Raw genomic sequence first — 13,688 nt, forward strand, 5'->3', positions numbered from 1 at the left:
TCACCGCTCCATTTTCTGTCAACCAATCCATTCCTAGGATGACTGATATGTCCTTCATGGGTATGATGAATAGGTCCGCAAAATACACACAGTCACATATGGTTAGGACTTGTGCCTCTTTCACGTGGGTTACTAAGATCTTTCCCCCCGCGGATAGAACAGTTATAGGAGTTTCTAACTTAGAACATCTAAGCCCGAATTTTTCCACAAACTCCAATGCAAGAAATGATGTAGTTGCTCCAGTATCAAATAATACTTTGCCAGGATGAGTAAGAATGCTTAGCGTACCTAAGACTGTTTGATCCGACTCTTCCGCTTGTTCCAAAGATGTGCAGTTCAGCTTTCCATAAGGCTTTCCCCTCTTGTTGTTGTTGTTGTAGTTGCGGTTGTTGTTGTTGTTGTTGTTGCGGTTGTTGTTGTTGTTGTTGTTTCCACCTCGTCCTCTAGAGCTTTGTCCACTCCAGGACGCCTTGTTTGGACAATCTGGCTTGATGTGTCCTTCCTTCCCACAACCATAACAGATGATTCTGGGTTTCTGACAATCCTTCTGCAAATGACCCCTCAGGACACAATTGTTGCAGATGATCTGGTTGATTGGATTCTGACTCTGACCTCCCCGGTTGTATTGATTACCAGTAGTAGGTCGGTATCGGGGTTTGAAACTCCGATCAGGTGTTGGTTTACTGATTGGGTACTTCCTTGGCTCTATACGAGCCCTCTTCCTCCTATCCTCTTGGACTTGCCGGTAATCATCCTCGAAAGTGATTGCCGAGTCAATCAGTTCCTGGAATTCGGCAGTCCGTGCCAACCTCAGTTGCATCTTCATGTATGGATTCATGCCTTTCATGAACCGCTTCTTCCGCTTCTCCTCTGTATCTACATCCTCAGGTGCATACCTGGATAACCTGTTGAAATCCCGAACATATTGCATAATGGGTGCAGTATTCTGTCGTAGTTCGTCAAACTCCCTCTTCTTCAGCTCCACCACGCTGTCCGGAACATGAGCCTCCCGGAACTTCTTCTTGAACTCCTCCCAGGTGAACACCTTATCAGGAGGGTATACTGCTACAAGATTCTCCCACCATGACGCTGCTGGTCCTGACAACAGATAAGTAGTATATCTGATCTTCTCCTCATCGTTGCAACCAACGGTCTTCAGCTTCCTTTCCGTATCCATAAGCCAATCTTCAGCGTCCATTGGTTCTGGAGCTGATGTAAATGGTAGTGGTCTTGCATTTTGGAAGTCCGATAGAGTTACTCCCTTGCCTTCATTACCCCTATCATTGATGACGTGGGTAAAGAAATCTTGCATGTTCTTGCTCTGGCTTTCCTGGTAACGCCTCCTATCTTCCTCCATTGCTCTCATATACTGTTGGAAGTCTGGGTGCATCATTGGGTGTGGTGGTGGTGGTGCATTCTCTGCTCTAGCTGCTGCATCTGCCTCCTCTTTTTCTCTTGCTTCCCGCTCTCTACGAGCCTCTTCGGTTTCTACTAACGCCATTTCCCCCTAGTCCTGTAACAAAGAGCGATTACTCATAATTACACCATGCAAATGCTTTCTGAGCTCAACTCAATGCCCAGAACTAGTCACACAATGAAATCAAGAAGCAAATACAAAACAAACATTTATTATGCATATACTTTGTATAATACATAACACACTCACAAACTTATATTACATGTGGTATATATAAACCACTTATTTGGCTCAAAGCCCAAGCCAAAGGGAATTTAAAATACGCTCTATTACAATACCACCTAGATTACTTTATTCTTCCTTGGAGCTCTACTCCTCGTCATCATAACTCGCCTCCGCGTACATCCCTGGGGTCCATCCGGTACAGCGGTTTGTCCTCCGAACACCGTCCGGAATGAAGGTTCTTCCCATAGGTATGTAGTCTGAATCGGACGAAGTGCCGAGACAGAGATCTATCATACCAAAGTAACTAGATAAAGACTCATATATATCCCGAGTGGGATACAGCTCATCTTCTCCTGTCATCCATGTAGGATTCCTATTCACTTGACCCCTCATCTTCTTCTTCTTCTTCTTTTTCTTGGTTCCAGAACTCTCACCTACGACGTACTGGGATGTTTTGGGTAATCCCATCTCCAAATCTAAAGAAATGGAGTTGGTATCTTTCTCTTCCTGCCCAAAGCTCTGGTTAACATTCTGGTTAACCGCGCCTCCTTCATCCTCTGACTCACAAGTGATTGGTTCTCCTTCGTCTCCAAATGGTTCCCCGAAACGCCAACCAGTCGAATTCTCGATTGGTGACTCCGAGCAGTTTAGGTTCCTAGAATCATCTCTCCCATATCCAGACTCATATGATGCTGACACATGTGGATAATGTGGAACAAAGTTGGGTGTGAGTGGATCTTTATGGGACAACTGGTCACTCAAATCTACATAGCTGTCTAGGCTAAAGAAAGGTGTAGTATGTTGTGGTTGTGCCCTCAAATCACGCATCCGAGTTTGGACTTTATCAGGGTCTGTGAACTCAGCTAGCATGTGGTCAATCTCACCTCTCATCTTCATGTGTAAAAGATACATCGTGGTCAATAAAGACTTACAGCTATCCATATGCTATGCTGCAGCTTCAGGACTTCTGTGTGCTAACACCAAATGATTCAGAGTGGGATCCTCATCTTCCTCGGCATGAGGTATATGAGAAAACTCTGAACATAGTAGTTCTACTGACTTGTGCTGCCTTATCTCAAGGATTGCCTTGAATAGGCCCATGTGGTAGGCTGTGGTGATAGTTTTGGCTTCTCCGTATGGCATTATACGACTCATCAGCAGTTTTTCCGGTAATTGGACCGATACTCTGCACTTGGCTAGGATTTCCCCATCATAGTAGGTATACTTGATAACAGGTATCCGTGGATCACAATGAAGTTCCTTCAGCATCCCACACAGGAGAGCTATTATTGGTCCATCATAATCACCGAGCCATCCCTCAACCTTCCTCAAAGTCCTCTTAGGAAAAGTGTTCGCCATTACGGCGGTATACAAAAGCAGAATATTAGTAGTGATAATGCATCATAATAGCTATAATAAAGAATTATCGCACTAAAATATATGGTTTTGCTATTCTCAAGTGAATAATCACCATATTTCTAGAGAATCCTTTACTATTTCTACTAGACTCCTACAGGTTTCTTCCCTATACTAGGTTTTTCCAACCTAAGGTCGCAACATTTGCTCTGATACCAGCTGCGGTGACCCAAAGATACCACCGCATGTTGTAGTATACAAGTCGTTGATATGATCTTTGTGAAGGGACTTCTTCACAATTTGCCATATCCCTCAGAGTGGTACAACAGAAACATTGCAGGTCATAACACTCCATACATTATTACAAACATTGTCTTACAAGTTGATATTCTCACAGGTCCTATGAGAACATCCTAAGATACTACTAAAGTACGATTACAACTTATAACTAAATATGAAGAGCTCAACAACTTATTTAGGTAAGTTCTACGTTGCTCGGCTCTATGATGCTAAGGTATGTCACTACTCCTCCACCTCCGTATCATCTGGTCCGTAGACTATCCCATAGTCTACGCTTTCCACTCCGCCGGTAAGATCAGGTTCTTCGTAGACCAGCTCATAACTTCCTTCCGGTGCTCCATCGTTGATGGCCTCCACTTCCGGATCACAGTCTAGCAAGGGTGTCGAAAGAAAGTGAGTACAGGGGTAGTCAGCAAGTTCTAAAAGAGTAAAAAGGTGTTTGATGCACTAGCTACGACCATTGATCAGGAAATCTCAAGTCAATGCATGTTTTGCAATCATTTCTTCAAAAGGTTGCTTTTATTATGAAAACTATGCCCGTCAGTCTTCACAGGTTGATTAGAACTTCGTGGAGTTCATTTCCTGCCGCGTTCGCAGTTCCCTTCCCGGAACAAGGAGTGACAGCAACAATTTGATACACTCTGCAGAGGTGCGTTACTTTTCCCACAAGAGATCTCACCCTTTTTGCCATCCGCAGGGACTTGCCCCCGTTCACACTTCCTTTGGTGTGAGGCCAGGTATAAAGATCCAAGCCCACACCGCCTTCTCCGCGACTGCAAACCCACCCTTTTGTCCAACCGTACACCCCCAGTAGACTTCCCCCGATAATACGGCTTTACTCACGGTGTACTCCGGACAATCCTTCATAGATGGTAGAGCTTATCATCACTAATGGATGGGGATTTAAAAGGATATCCCAACCTATTGCGGAAGTGCCTCCAACACCCCACCGGCTCTACCAATCCGTTGGCGTGCAGAAGGGAAAAGATACGGCTGGCTTCCCCAGAGCCATTATAGATCTCATGGTCAACGCGATTTGTACGGCGCTAGAATCACTGGACGGCATTGGTAATTTAATCCTAGGGTGATATAACCCATTGCAATGGAACCTCCACCATATCAACACATACCATGGTTCCATTGCCAACCACATAGTCATATTCATAGTTGGAAAGTAACATTTTATTTGCGATGCAGGAATGATAAGTATATAGCTTTGCATTAAAGTAGTAGAAAATAATCAAGTTGACATGAGCAAGGGTGAACTTGCCTGTGGACTGCGAGATAGTGCAGTTCAATGCAGTTGATGGAACCTGGACCTCGGGTTCTGTAAGAAGCATCATTGTCCGGTAAGGACAATGTTATAAAATCCAAATAATGCAATCATGGATGTATTATTTTATGTTGGATCCCTTTACCCAGCTGAGTCATATCAATTTAGGGTTGTGTTTAAGATTTATGTCTTTGACAGTAATTTACAATTGATTTAAAAGTATTAATCCTTTTAATTCACACAAAGTACACAATTCAAAGTAAAACTATTTTACTTGATGATTTCCTTAATCATTCCAAAAATAATTTGAAATTATTGAGTTACCTCTATAGTTTTTGGAATAAAAAGGAATATAGTATTTTTCTTGGAAAAATACCCTTTTCAATAGAAATGACTTGGAATATTAGAATTTCATTTTGAAATGTTTGAAAATAAGTATTTGAACTTATTTGAGATTTTTCCTTGAATTTTAATTACAAGGAAATAATAATTTTAAATTCCAAGTTATTATTTAAATTCTTAAAATTCATAATTTTGAATTTGTTTCATAAATTCCATTTCATATTTTATTCTTGTTAAGATTTATTTTTCATTCATTAATCCAATTTTTAATGGATTTTTAGAGTTGTATTTGATTTATTAAAATTTGGTAAAGTTCTGGGTTTTTATTAAATGTTAAAAGACTAAAATACCCCCCTGGACCCATATTGGGCCCAGCCCATTTACCTAAACCCAGGGACAGCCCAATAAGGCCAATCCCTTTTGGGTTCGGTGGCGCCGAACGGCCCACCTCTCTCTCACTCACGCGGCCCTCTCTCTCTCGTTCACCTCTAACCCTAGCCTCTCGCGACGCTCTGGCGATGGCGTCGCCGTCATGGCCGCCGCCTCGCTCCGGCCACCGCCGTGCTCCTCCGCCGCAGCCACCTACCGAACTAGAACCGCCGCGTGCAGATCTATCGATCTGTCCGCGTAGTTTTCCCCTTCTCGTCCTCTCCTGGTGAATCGCCTCCGTCCTGGATCTCGCGGAGATTCGCCTTGACGAACTCCGGCGAGCTCTCGTCCTCGCCGACGATGGGTGCGCTCCTGGGGTTGGCTTGGCGCGGGTGCTGCTCGCAGTACTCGTGCCATCGCCTCAGGTGCATCTGCTACGGTGGTGCTGGTTCGTGTTTTGGGTTTCGCCGGCGTAACGTCGGCGCCTTCCCTGGACTTGCAGCTGTTAGGGCCGCGCGAGCACTGCCTCGCCATGCCCTAGCTTCTGCTTCCAGGCGCAAGTAAGTGTTGCATCTCCTCCTTCTCTTCTGTGCGCCTCCCTTGCCACTATTCTTCTTCCTCCTCATGCTCTGTTGCTCTCTGGTGATCCTGTGATCACGCAGACCATGCTATTGCTGCGCAATCTTCCTGTGCTTCTGTTTACCGCAAGCTCATGGCCAAATTACCGATTCTTGAGTCTTGACCAATGTTGCTTTGCTTGCTATTTATGCTGTGCTTGCTTACCTTGCTGTTCCTAGCATGCCCTGTACTTGCCATGCTCTATTGTGCTTGCTCAAAAGCTAATTATGCCATGCTATGCTTGACTATGGTTTGCTTGTGCTTACTGGTATATCATGCTTGCTTGTCTAGGTGTACTTGTGATGCATCTGTGACACTTGTGTGTGTGCCAGTGGTGCCTGTGATATGCTTCAGTGCTGTCTATGCAAGCCAATGATCCATTGGATCATTTCTTGCTTGTTGGCTAACTTCCCTGTGTAGCTTGACTTGATCTAATTGATCCATTTGATCAATTCAATGTCAGTGATAGCTTACTGGCTAATACTGTGGCTAAGTGATTCAATTTCCTTGTGATGCTGATGCTTAAGCATCACTATGCTGTTGCTCATTCAAGCTACTGGACTTTCTCCAGTGGCTATGGTGCAGTGATTAAATTGTGTTGCTTAATAGTGTGCTACTATCAGTGCTAAGCATGGATCTGTGATAAATTCATGCTTGTATTAATTAAATTATGATGAACTGCTTATGCAGTAATGATTTAAATGATTTGCTTGCAAATGATTTGGCTGTTCATGATTATCTGGCAAGCAATTGAATCTGAATCCATTCCTGGATAATGATGTGCTATGTTTGGCTTCCTTTTAATTGATGCTAAGTGTGATGTGACCTCAGTAGCCTTGCTACTGATTGGTTGCTCACTTGTTTAGTTGGATCTTGTGGCTACTCAACCTTTGCTTGCATATTTGGGAATCATCCTTGAGATGAATGCCAATATGCTTGCCTGATGAAAATCTAGGGTTTACTGATAGTTCATAGCTTAGGATTTACTGTGTAGTCTTATTAGCTGCTAATCCTTGTAATACATCTACTGGTGCTATCTGTGCATGTGATCTGGCTAGTGTGTGCATCTGTGCATGTGTGCTAGTTTCTGTGTACAAGATCTGTACCTAGATGCTTTCTTTTTAGTAGCTTTTGGATCGACAGTAATCCTTGGTGAAAACCAAGTGATGATCTACCCATATGAGCATCTGCTCATTCCCATGCTTATTTCATGCATATGTGATGGATCAAATCCATTGGATCTGTCCAGGAACTTGGTATACCTTGTTCCAGCTCCTAGTGTGAAATATTTGGTTGATGCAGACTTGGGGTTTCTGTACTCAGCCCTTCACCTCCAATCTCTGGTTGATCTTCTCAGTTCACCATGATTCCTGGTGGCTAAGTTGGTTGTGTTGGTTTCTGTTCTTGGTTATGAACTGGATGAACTGTGCTTGTTCTTGCTTCACCCTTACCTGGTGATTTGCAATTCTGGTCGACTGTCAAGGTTCCAGGGTTTGTGTGCTATTTATATGGCCTCTACTTCTTCCCTGGCCATGACACACAGGCTCATTTACTTTATGACTCACCCCTAGCCTTGCCTTGCTGTTGCTTGCCTAGCAACAGCCTTCATATGGTGAAACTTGAGCCCCTGTGGCTTGCTCAGTGCTGGTCTGCCTATGTTTATCTTGTGCTGTCCAGGATTTTGGACAAGCACAAGTGTGATGTGACAGTTTGCACTGTCCAAACTGAATTCTTGTGTTATTTTTGCTAACTGTCCAAACTGAATCTTGCTAACACTTGTATTCTGGCTAGTTCTTGTTCTCTGTGTTATTTTGCAGGTTTAAATTATACTATGGCCAGAAGATCATCCTCAAGACACTTAGTTTAGGTTTAGTTTAGAATTAAACTTGTAATTTTCCTTTTCTTTTATTCTGTTCATTATATCTCAATTCTTGTATCAAGAATATTGTAAAGACTTTGTAATTGTGTTGTATATCAATAAAGCTCAAGTTTTGGTTTATGAGCTTTGTATTATATAATGTTTATATTCTTGATGAAATATTATTTGATATTCACTTTGAAATTCAAAGTGATTTGAATTTTATATCTTGTGTTTGAATTCTAAATTCAATGTTTATATGGTGTGATGTTTATAGTTAATTGTTTAACACTTATCAAATGCAAACATTCCCCAAAGTAACAAGTTACAAAAGAGATCATGTCGAAATTTCCCTAACTCACATTGCCTAACCCTAAGTGCAAAATGAGAGAGAACCTCGATCCCTCTTAGGTTTAGTTGCAATAAGGCGCGAAAATTTCCCCCGTTTTGCGATGAAATGCACATCCTATTTCTAAATCTACCCTTCGTTATTCCTATGTTCTGGGTTATTACACCGACACCGCCGCGGCTCATGGGGAGTCGAAAGTGGCGACTGGTTGGTTGCCAACCTGGGATTGAGTTGAGCTAGGCTGGAATCGGGGGATCATGGGTTGCCGCTATTTCCATAACTTCTTTAGCACGCTATAACGCTACAATGTTACAATACATAGCGAGTTTACTATGGCTAATAACGAGATTAGCGCCATAGTGAGAAAATTATGTATAGCCTATCGTTCACCTTCTAAATAAGGTCTTCCCGGCTTCAACCCCATCTCGGCAGCAACGTCGAGAGGATTGTGGGAGTGGTGTCCTCTTCGAGATTTTCATCTGGCTGTGGGGATCTTCAGATCGTCAAGAAGTTTCAGCGGCAGTTCATCCTTCTTCTTCATCTTCAGAACGGATGTGGTCTTCTTGAACCCGTTCGGCGACTTCCCGTCCGCAATCAACAGCGTCAAGCCGAATCTGGGAGGAGCGGCAGCGGCGGCGCGCCGTCGACACGGTTTGGAGGTTGAAGATGAAGAACTTCTCAAGGATCGTGTTGTAATTTTCATTTCTCTTGGGGTGCTTTTGTACTGTTCGATGTTTCTTTTAATGGCAGTGTCCTATTCGCAAAAAAAAAGCTATAGCGCCGCTAAAATGTTGAAATGGCACGCATTTTTTTTGATGATAAAACCCCCTACCAAGATATGATGAAAATAATCTTGGTTGATTAGGTGTTCACGAATATTACTTACGAAATTACATGGTGTCACTTTTGGTTAGTAATTAATTTCTAAATTGGAAAGAATGTAATAACGTCAATTATTGTTGAGATGGCAGAGTTGGTCTAAGGCGGCAGATTGAGGGTTTGTTCCGAAAGGGTGGGTTCAAATCCCACTCTCAACATACTCCTTTTGAAGGTTTTATGTTTGAATAATTTGTAGTTGTAATTGTATTTTTTTTCCCCTTATGAATAGGTTAACTGGGGCAGACCATTATATTTTTGTTTCAGGCCTAGTTTGCTCGAGCCTTTTTTTGAGCATTAGCCCACTAAACAAGCACGAACAATAAGGCTAGTCCCGCGAATCCTATAAACCGCCCACTGCGGTCACTATAGTGGGTCTGGCCCAGTTAAGGCAGTCGCTCCACTGTTTCCGCATCTTTTGTTTGCTTCGCTAACTCCAGTCTCCATGTACGCCTGTATCCTTCCTTCCTCAACAAAGGCAGTTCATTTCTCGCTTGGAAAAAGTTTAAATGTCTGAAAAATATTCACATGGATGCAGAAATGTTCGTGGGTTTCATGAAATTCAAGGAGTGCGGTGGATGTAAAAGTATTCATAATTTTTTAAAGCTGCTCACGGCAAAAAAAAATTATTCACAGGATTCAAAAAAAAAAAGTTCACTCGCTTTAAAAAGATGTTCACTCAGTTTCAGAAAATATTAATGGCTTTGAAAAAATGTTTTCACGAGTTCAAAAATACGTTCACAAATTCGGAAAAATGTTCACTCGATTTTGGAAAAATATTTATGGGTTCGAAAAATGTTCACGAGCACAGGATTCAAATATATGTTCACAGACTCGGAAAAATGTTCACTCAGTTTCAAAAAACAAATCATGGCTTCGAAAAAAATGTTCACGAGTTTAAACAATACATTCATGGGATTCAAAAATATGTTTATAAAGTGGAAAAAATTGTGCACTTGATTTTGAAAAAATGTTCATGGGTTTGAAAATTTTCACGAGTTTAGAAAATACATTCACGGGATTCAAAAATTTGTTCAAAACTTCGAAAAAATAGTTCACTCAAGTTTAAAGTTCGTGCGCACTGAGGATCGGCTCTCCAACATCATGACGAAGGCACTTGGTCTTATGCAGTTCCAGGTGCTGCGCCGTTGCATTGGCATCATTGAGGTGAAGGACATGCATATGCATATTAGGAGGAGTTTGTTGGTTAATCAAGCGTGTCTCTGAATAAGTGCCAAGGTTCAGCTAGTAGATCCTTTGTTGTGCTAAATAAAAGAGAGAAAGAAAGCAGAAAAGCTGCAAGGTTGCACGCAGCGCAAAACCAGTCTCTCTCTGTTCTTCGTCTATGTGGTGATCGAGAGCGAGTTCGCGAATGTCAAAATCAAAAAGTGGTGATCTGTTGTTGGGCATTGTTGGAGAAGCTCTTACTGGTTTTATCCCAAATCACCCGGGATGCAGCAGCAAACTCGCAGCGTCGACTGTATCAGTCATGACTATGCAGTTTGTTAAGTCCCGTCTTACTCTGGTTTCACTCAATAGATGTTCTGTGTACCAGGATGGATCAAAAGAATTTCATTACCATGAGCTTCGCTAGACAGGGAACATTATAATGTATACTACAAATCAATATGCAACTCAACATGGCGTTTGAGCAATGGATCTGCAAAACTGATAATACTTCCACACTATATATTATCTAATCCACTCTTTTCTTGGCAGCTAATTTTCACATTACTGCCATCGAATTAAACAAGCACAACTAATATGGTGCTCCATCCGAACCCTTCCACAAAAAAATTAAGAACAAAAGAACAGCGTATGAGTTTCATATGGGGACGAAGCAATGAAGACTGAAATTATGTGCACTGAATTTTTTACATCCGAAGTGAACCCCTCCATCTGACGTTCATCCTTTATCCATCGCAAGGAGCAGCAGCAGAGATAGCTCATGGACAGGCGAGGCAGCCGGTTCAAGAAATACCGACCGTCTTCCCCAGCAGCCACATGACGAGCGAGAACTCGATCATGAAGAGCGCGTGCAGCCATGTCCGGTCGACGACGAAGCCGTACACCGTGATCCCCGCCCGGTTGTTCTCCAAGTATGTCACTGCAAAATAAGCACCGGTCGACATTAGCTAGCTATCGGCGATTAATGGAGCTGATGCTGGCGCGTGCCAGCAATGGATTCCTGCCGGAGTGTGCCCTTGCCCTTACCGAGTGCCTGCCTCTTCTGGAAACACATGTTGTTGACCTGGAAGGGCACGAGCTTGGGGTCGTCGAGGGAGTCATCGCTCCTGGCGTCGTCGTCGTCGTTGTAGCCGTCGGACTCCTCTCCGGAGGCCACCCGGTAGGCGTTGGCCGGCGCCAGGTAGCCCGTGGCGGCGGGCAGAGCTGGGTCGGGGTCCTCCAGGTCGTTGTCGAAGGCGTGGATGGTGGCGTCGGCGTGCCACGCCGCCGCGACGCTGGTGATCGCCTGCGTCTTGTGCGTGATCTTGGCGGCGCTGTGCAGGCAGACCAGCAGCCCCGCCACGAGGCTCACCGAGCAGAGCTGCATGCAAACGATGGAGACGTACGGTGTCATGGATCGAGGCTAATTTGGCGCAGCAATTCATGGAATTCATGGATAAATGCAATTCTGACAAGATGCTCGAATACTGCACTACTAGCACCGTCTTCAGAAATGTGAACTGGAAATTCTGACTCTAGAATCCCCACCTTGAAAAACAATATCATTGGCTATCTATTATTGGAATTGTATAGTAACATGATTCTAGAGCAAATCTTGATTTATGCCTTTCCTTAGGACAACAAAGACAGCTAGGTATTTGTAGCATATTAATTATCGTCTTTTGTACGCATGTGTACACCTATTGCCATTAGTGGTTTCGGCATCTACGTCATGTGGTACCATCTGCGAGGAAAATTGGGCACTGAGAAATGACATTGTCCCGTGCACGGGACATCCCGTTTCAATATGTATCAGATATCCAAAACATGATGGAACTTAATGATATTTCGTTGCACGAATCTTGAAGCAAGAAACATTATGAATCCAAGGGCAACAACATGCACTGGACCTCCCGTGCATGGGACAATCACCACACTCTTGTGCACTATCGAGTTTGGTAACAGAACTTTGTGTGTGCCATCATGATATACACTAGATGTAATAGCTGGATCATTAGGTGACATAATAGCTTTGTTGTTGCCTAAATTGATTTTGCATTTTCGGAAATTGCAAAAATGATGTGGCGAGCGAGATAGACTGATCCGTGCGTACTACAAGTAATTGAGGTGGAGAAGGAAGCAGAGTGTACTGACCGCGAGCTCGCCGGCGGTGGCGAGATTGATCTGCGCGTGTGGCCTGGTGGTGGCGAGGAGGGCGCAGAACTGGCTGGCGGTGACGAGGACGAGGCAGAAGATAATGAATCGCCGATACCTGTGGCTGATGCGCCGTAGCTGGTCCCTGATCCGCCGGTGGTGCTCGAGCACGACGGCGACGTCGGCGAACCTGCCGAACTCCCTCGCGAACCCCACCATCCGGAGCACCTGCAGGTAGCAGATGACCCTGAAGAGGACGCAGATCATGAAGAAGACGGCGGTGCGGTAGACCCAGGAGGCGACGTCGAGCGCGCAGGCGGCGGCGTTCCACCAGGGCGAGCGGAAGGGCGCGGCGTCCCAGTACCAGTAGGCCTTGTACGCGGCGTCGGCGAGGGAGCAGGGCACGAGGAAGCAGGCGAGGACGCGGAAGGAGCGGGCCAGCTGCGCGGTGTATCCGGCCCGCACCGCGTCGGAGTCGTGGCGGAGGCGGTCGATGCAGAGCAGGCGGCGCAGGCCGACCCGGAGGAGCGAGGCGAGGGAGAGGTGCGCGAGCGCGGCCGCCAGCGTGAGGGAGGCCTGCACCTGCCCGTCGTAGGGCCGGTCCGGCGTGTCGGGAGGGAGCGCGAGGGTGACGGCCGCGGGCGCCGCCACGGCGAGGAGGAAGAAGGCCGCCCAGGAACGCGCGGAGCGGGGACCGGAGGTGTGGTCGACGCACATCCAGCGGAGGCAGGCCCGGAAGCTGCGCAGCTCGTCCCGCGCGTGCGACGCGCATCGGGTGTACTGCGCCGCCGACGACGGCTTCTTCGCCGATGGCAGCAGCAGCGGCGCTGCCGCCGACGACGTGTCCGCCATGGGCAGGCCTCGCGTTGTCGGATCGGCTTCGCGTGTAGGGCGCGGGAAGACGAGGCTGGGCCCAGTCGTGGACGGGGAGACAAGTGCGCGCGCGCTAATCTCTGGGATTTTTGTCGATCGATGCTACCGGCAGATGTGTACTACGTATTTTAAAGCTTATCACTGGATGCTGTGTGTATAAATAATGGCGGCGATTGACAGGTTGCGTGCCGCGGCGGAGAGGCTCCACCGCCACCGCCACCTCCACGGTCACCGGGGGTGACGACGACGGCGACGGGTTGATTGGAGCACCATGTGCCGGTTAATTTACACGATCCGGAATGGGAATGAGAACAGGTGTTGGGTCAGGCGCGCAGGATTAATTCCTTGCAGTTTCTCTCTGGTGAGTCGGTTACATGGATCCATGTGCATTGCCCACCTGCTGACAGCCACGCTCCGGCTAGCTTGCGGCCACAGGTGGAAGGATCAGTTTAGTTATGTGTTTAGTCCTGAATCAATGATGGAGCAGCTCAGAGATACGTGGAAGGAAGGA

General features: G+C 45.5%; 1 protein-coding gene across 1 annotated transcript; it reads right to left on the reverse strand.

The window, feature by feature from the left end:
- Positions 1-10,540: 10,540 nt before the first annotated feature.
- On the reverse strand, positions 10,541-13,452 carry LOC127334425 (uncharacterized). Its single transcript, XM_051360871.2, has 3 exons — positions 12,305-13,452; positions 11,198-11,531; positions 10,541-11,090 (listed from the first exon to the last, which is right to left on the reverse strand). The coding sequence occupies exons 1-3, from the start codon at positions 13,154-13,156 to the stop codon at positions 10,954-10,956; spliced, it is 1,323 nt and encodes a 440-aa protein (XP_051216831.1). The 5' UTR covers positions 13,157-13,452; the 3' UTR covers positions 10,541-10,953.
- Positions 13,453-13,688: the final 236 nt, after the last annotated feature.

This window comes from Lolium perenne, chromosome 6 (assembly GCF_019359855.2).
Source record: "Lolium perenne isolate Kyuss_39 chromosome 6, Kyuss_2.0, whole genome shotgun sequence".
Taxonomy (NCBI): domain Eukaryota; kingdom Viridiplantae; phylum Streptophyta; class Magnoliopsida; order Poales; family Poaceae; genus Lolium; species Lolium perenne.

What these genes read in the sequence shown, in the direction of transcription:
- LOC127334425 (XM_051360871.2), bottom strand. Translation starts at nt 13,156, where the DNA reads ATGGCGGACACGTCGTCGGCGGCAGCGCCGCTGCTGCTGCCATCGGCG. An exon ending in CCACCGCCGGCGAGCTCGCG is followed by an intron (nt 11,532 to 12,304) that starts GTCAGTACACTC and finishes GTTTGCATGCAG; the next exon opens with CTCTGCTCGGTGAGCCTCGT. An exon ending in CCAGAAGAGGCAGGCACTCG is followed by an intron (nt 11,091 to 11,197) that starts GTAAGGGCAAGG and finishes CTTATTTTGCAG; the next exon opens with TGACATACTTGGAGAACAAC.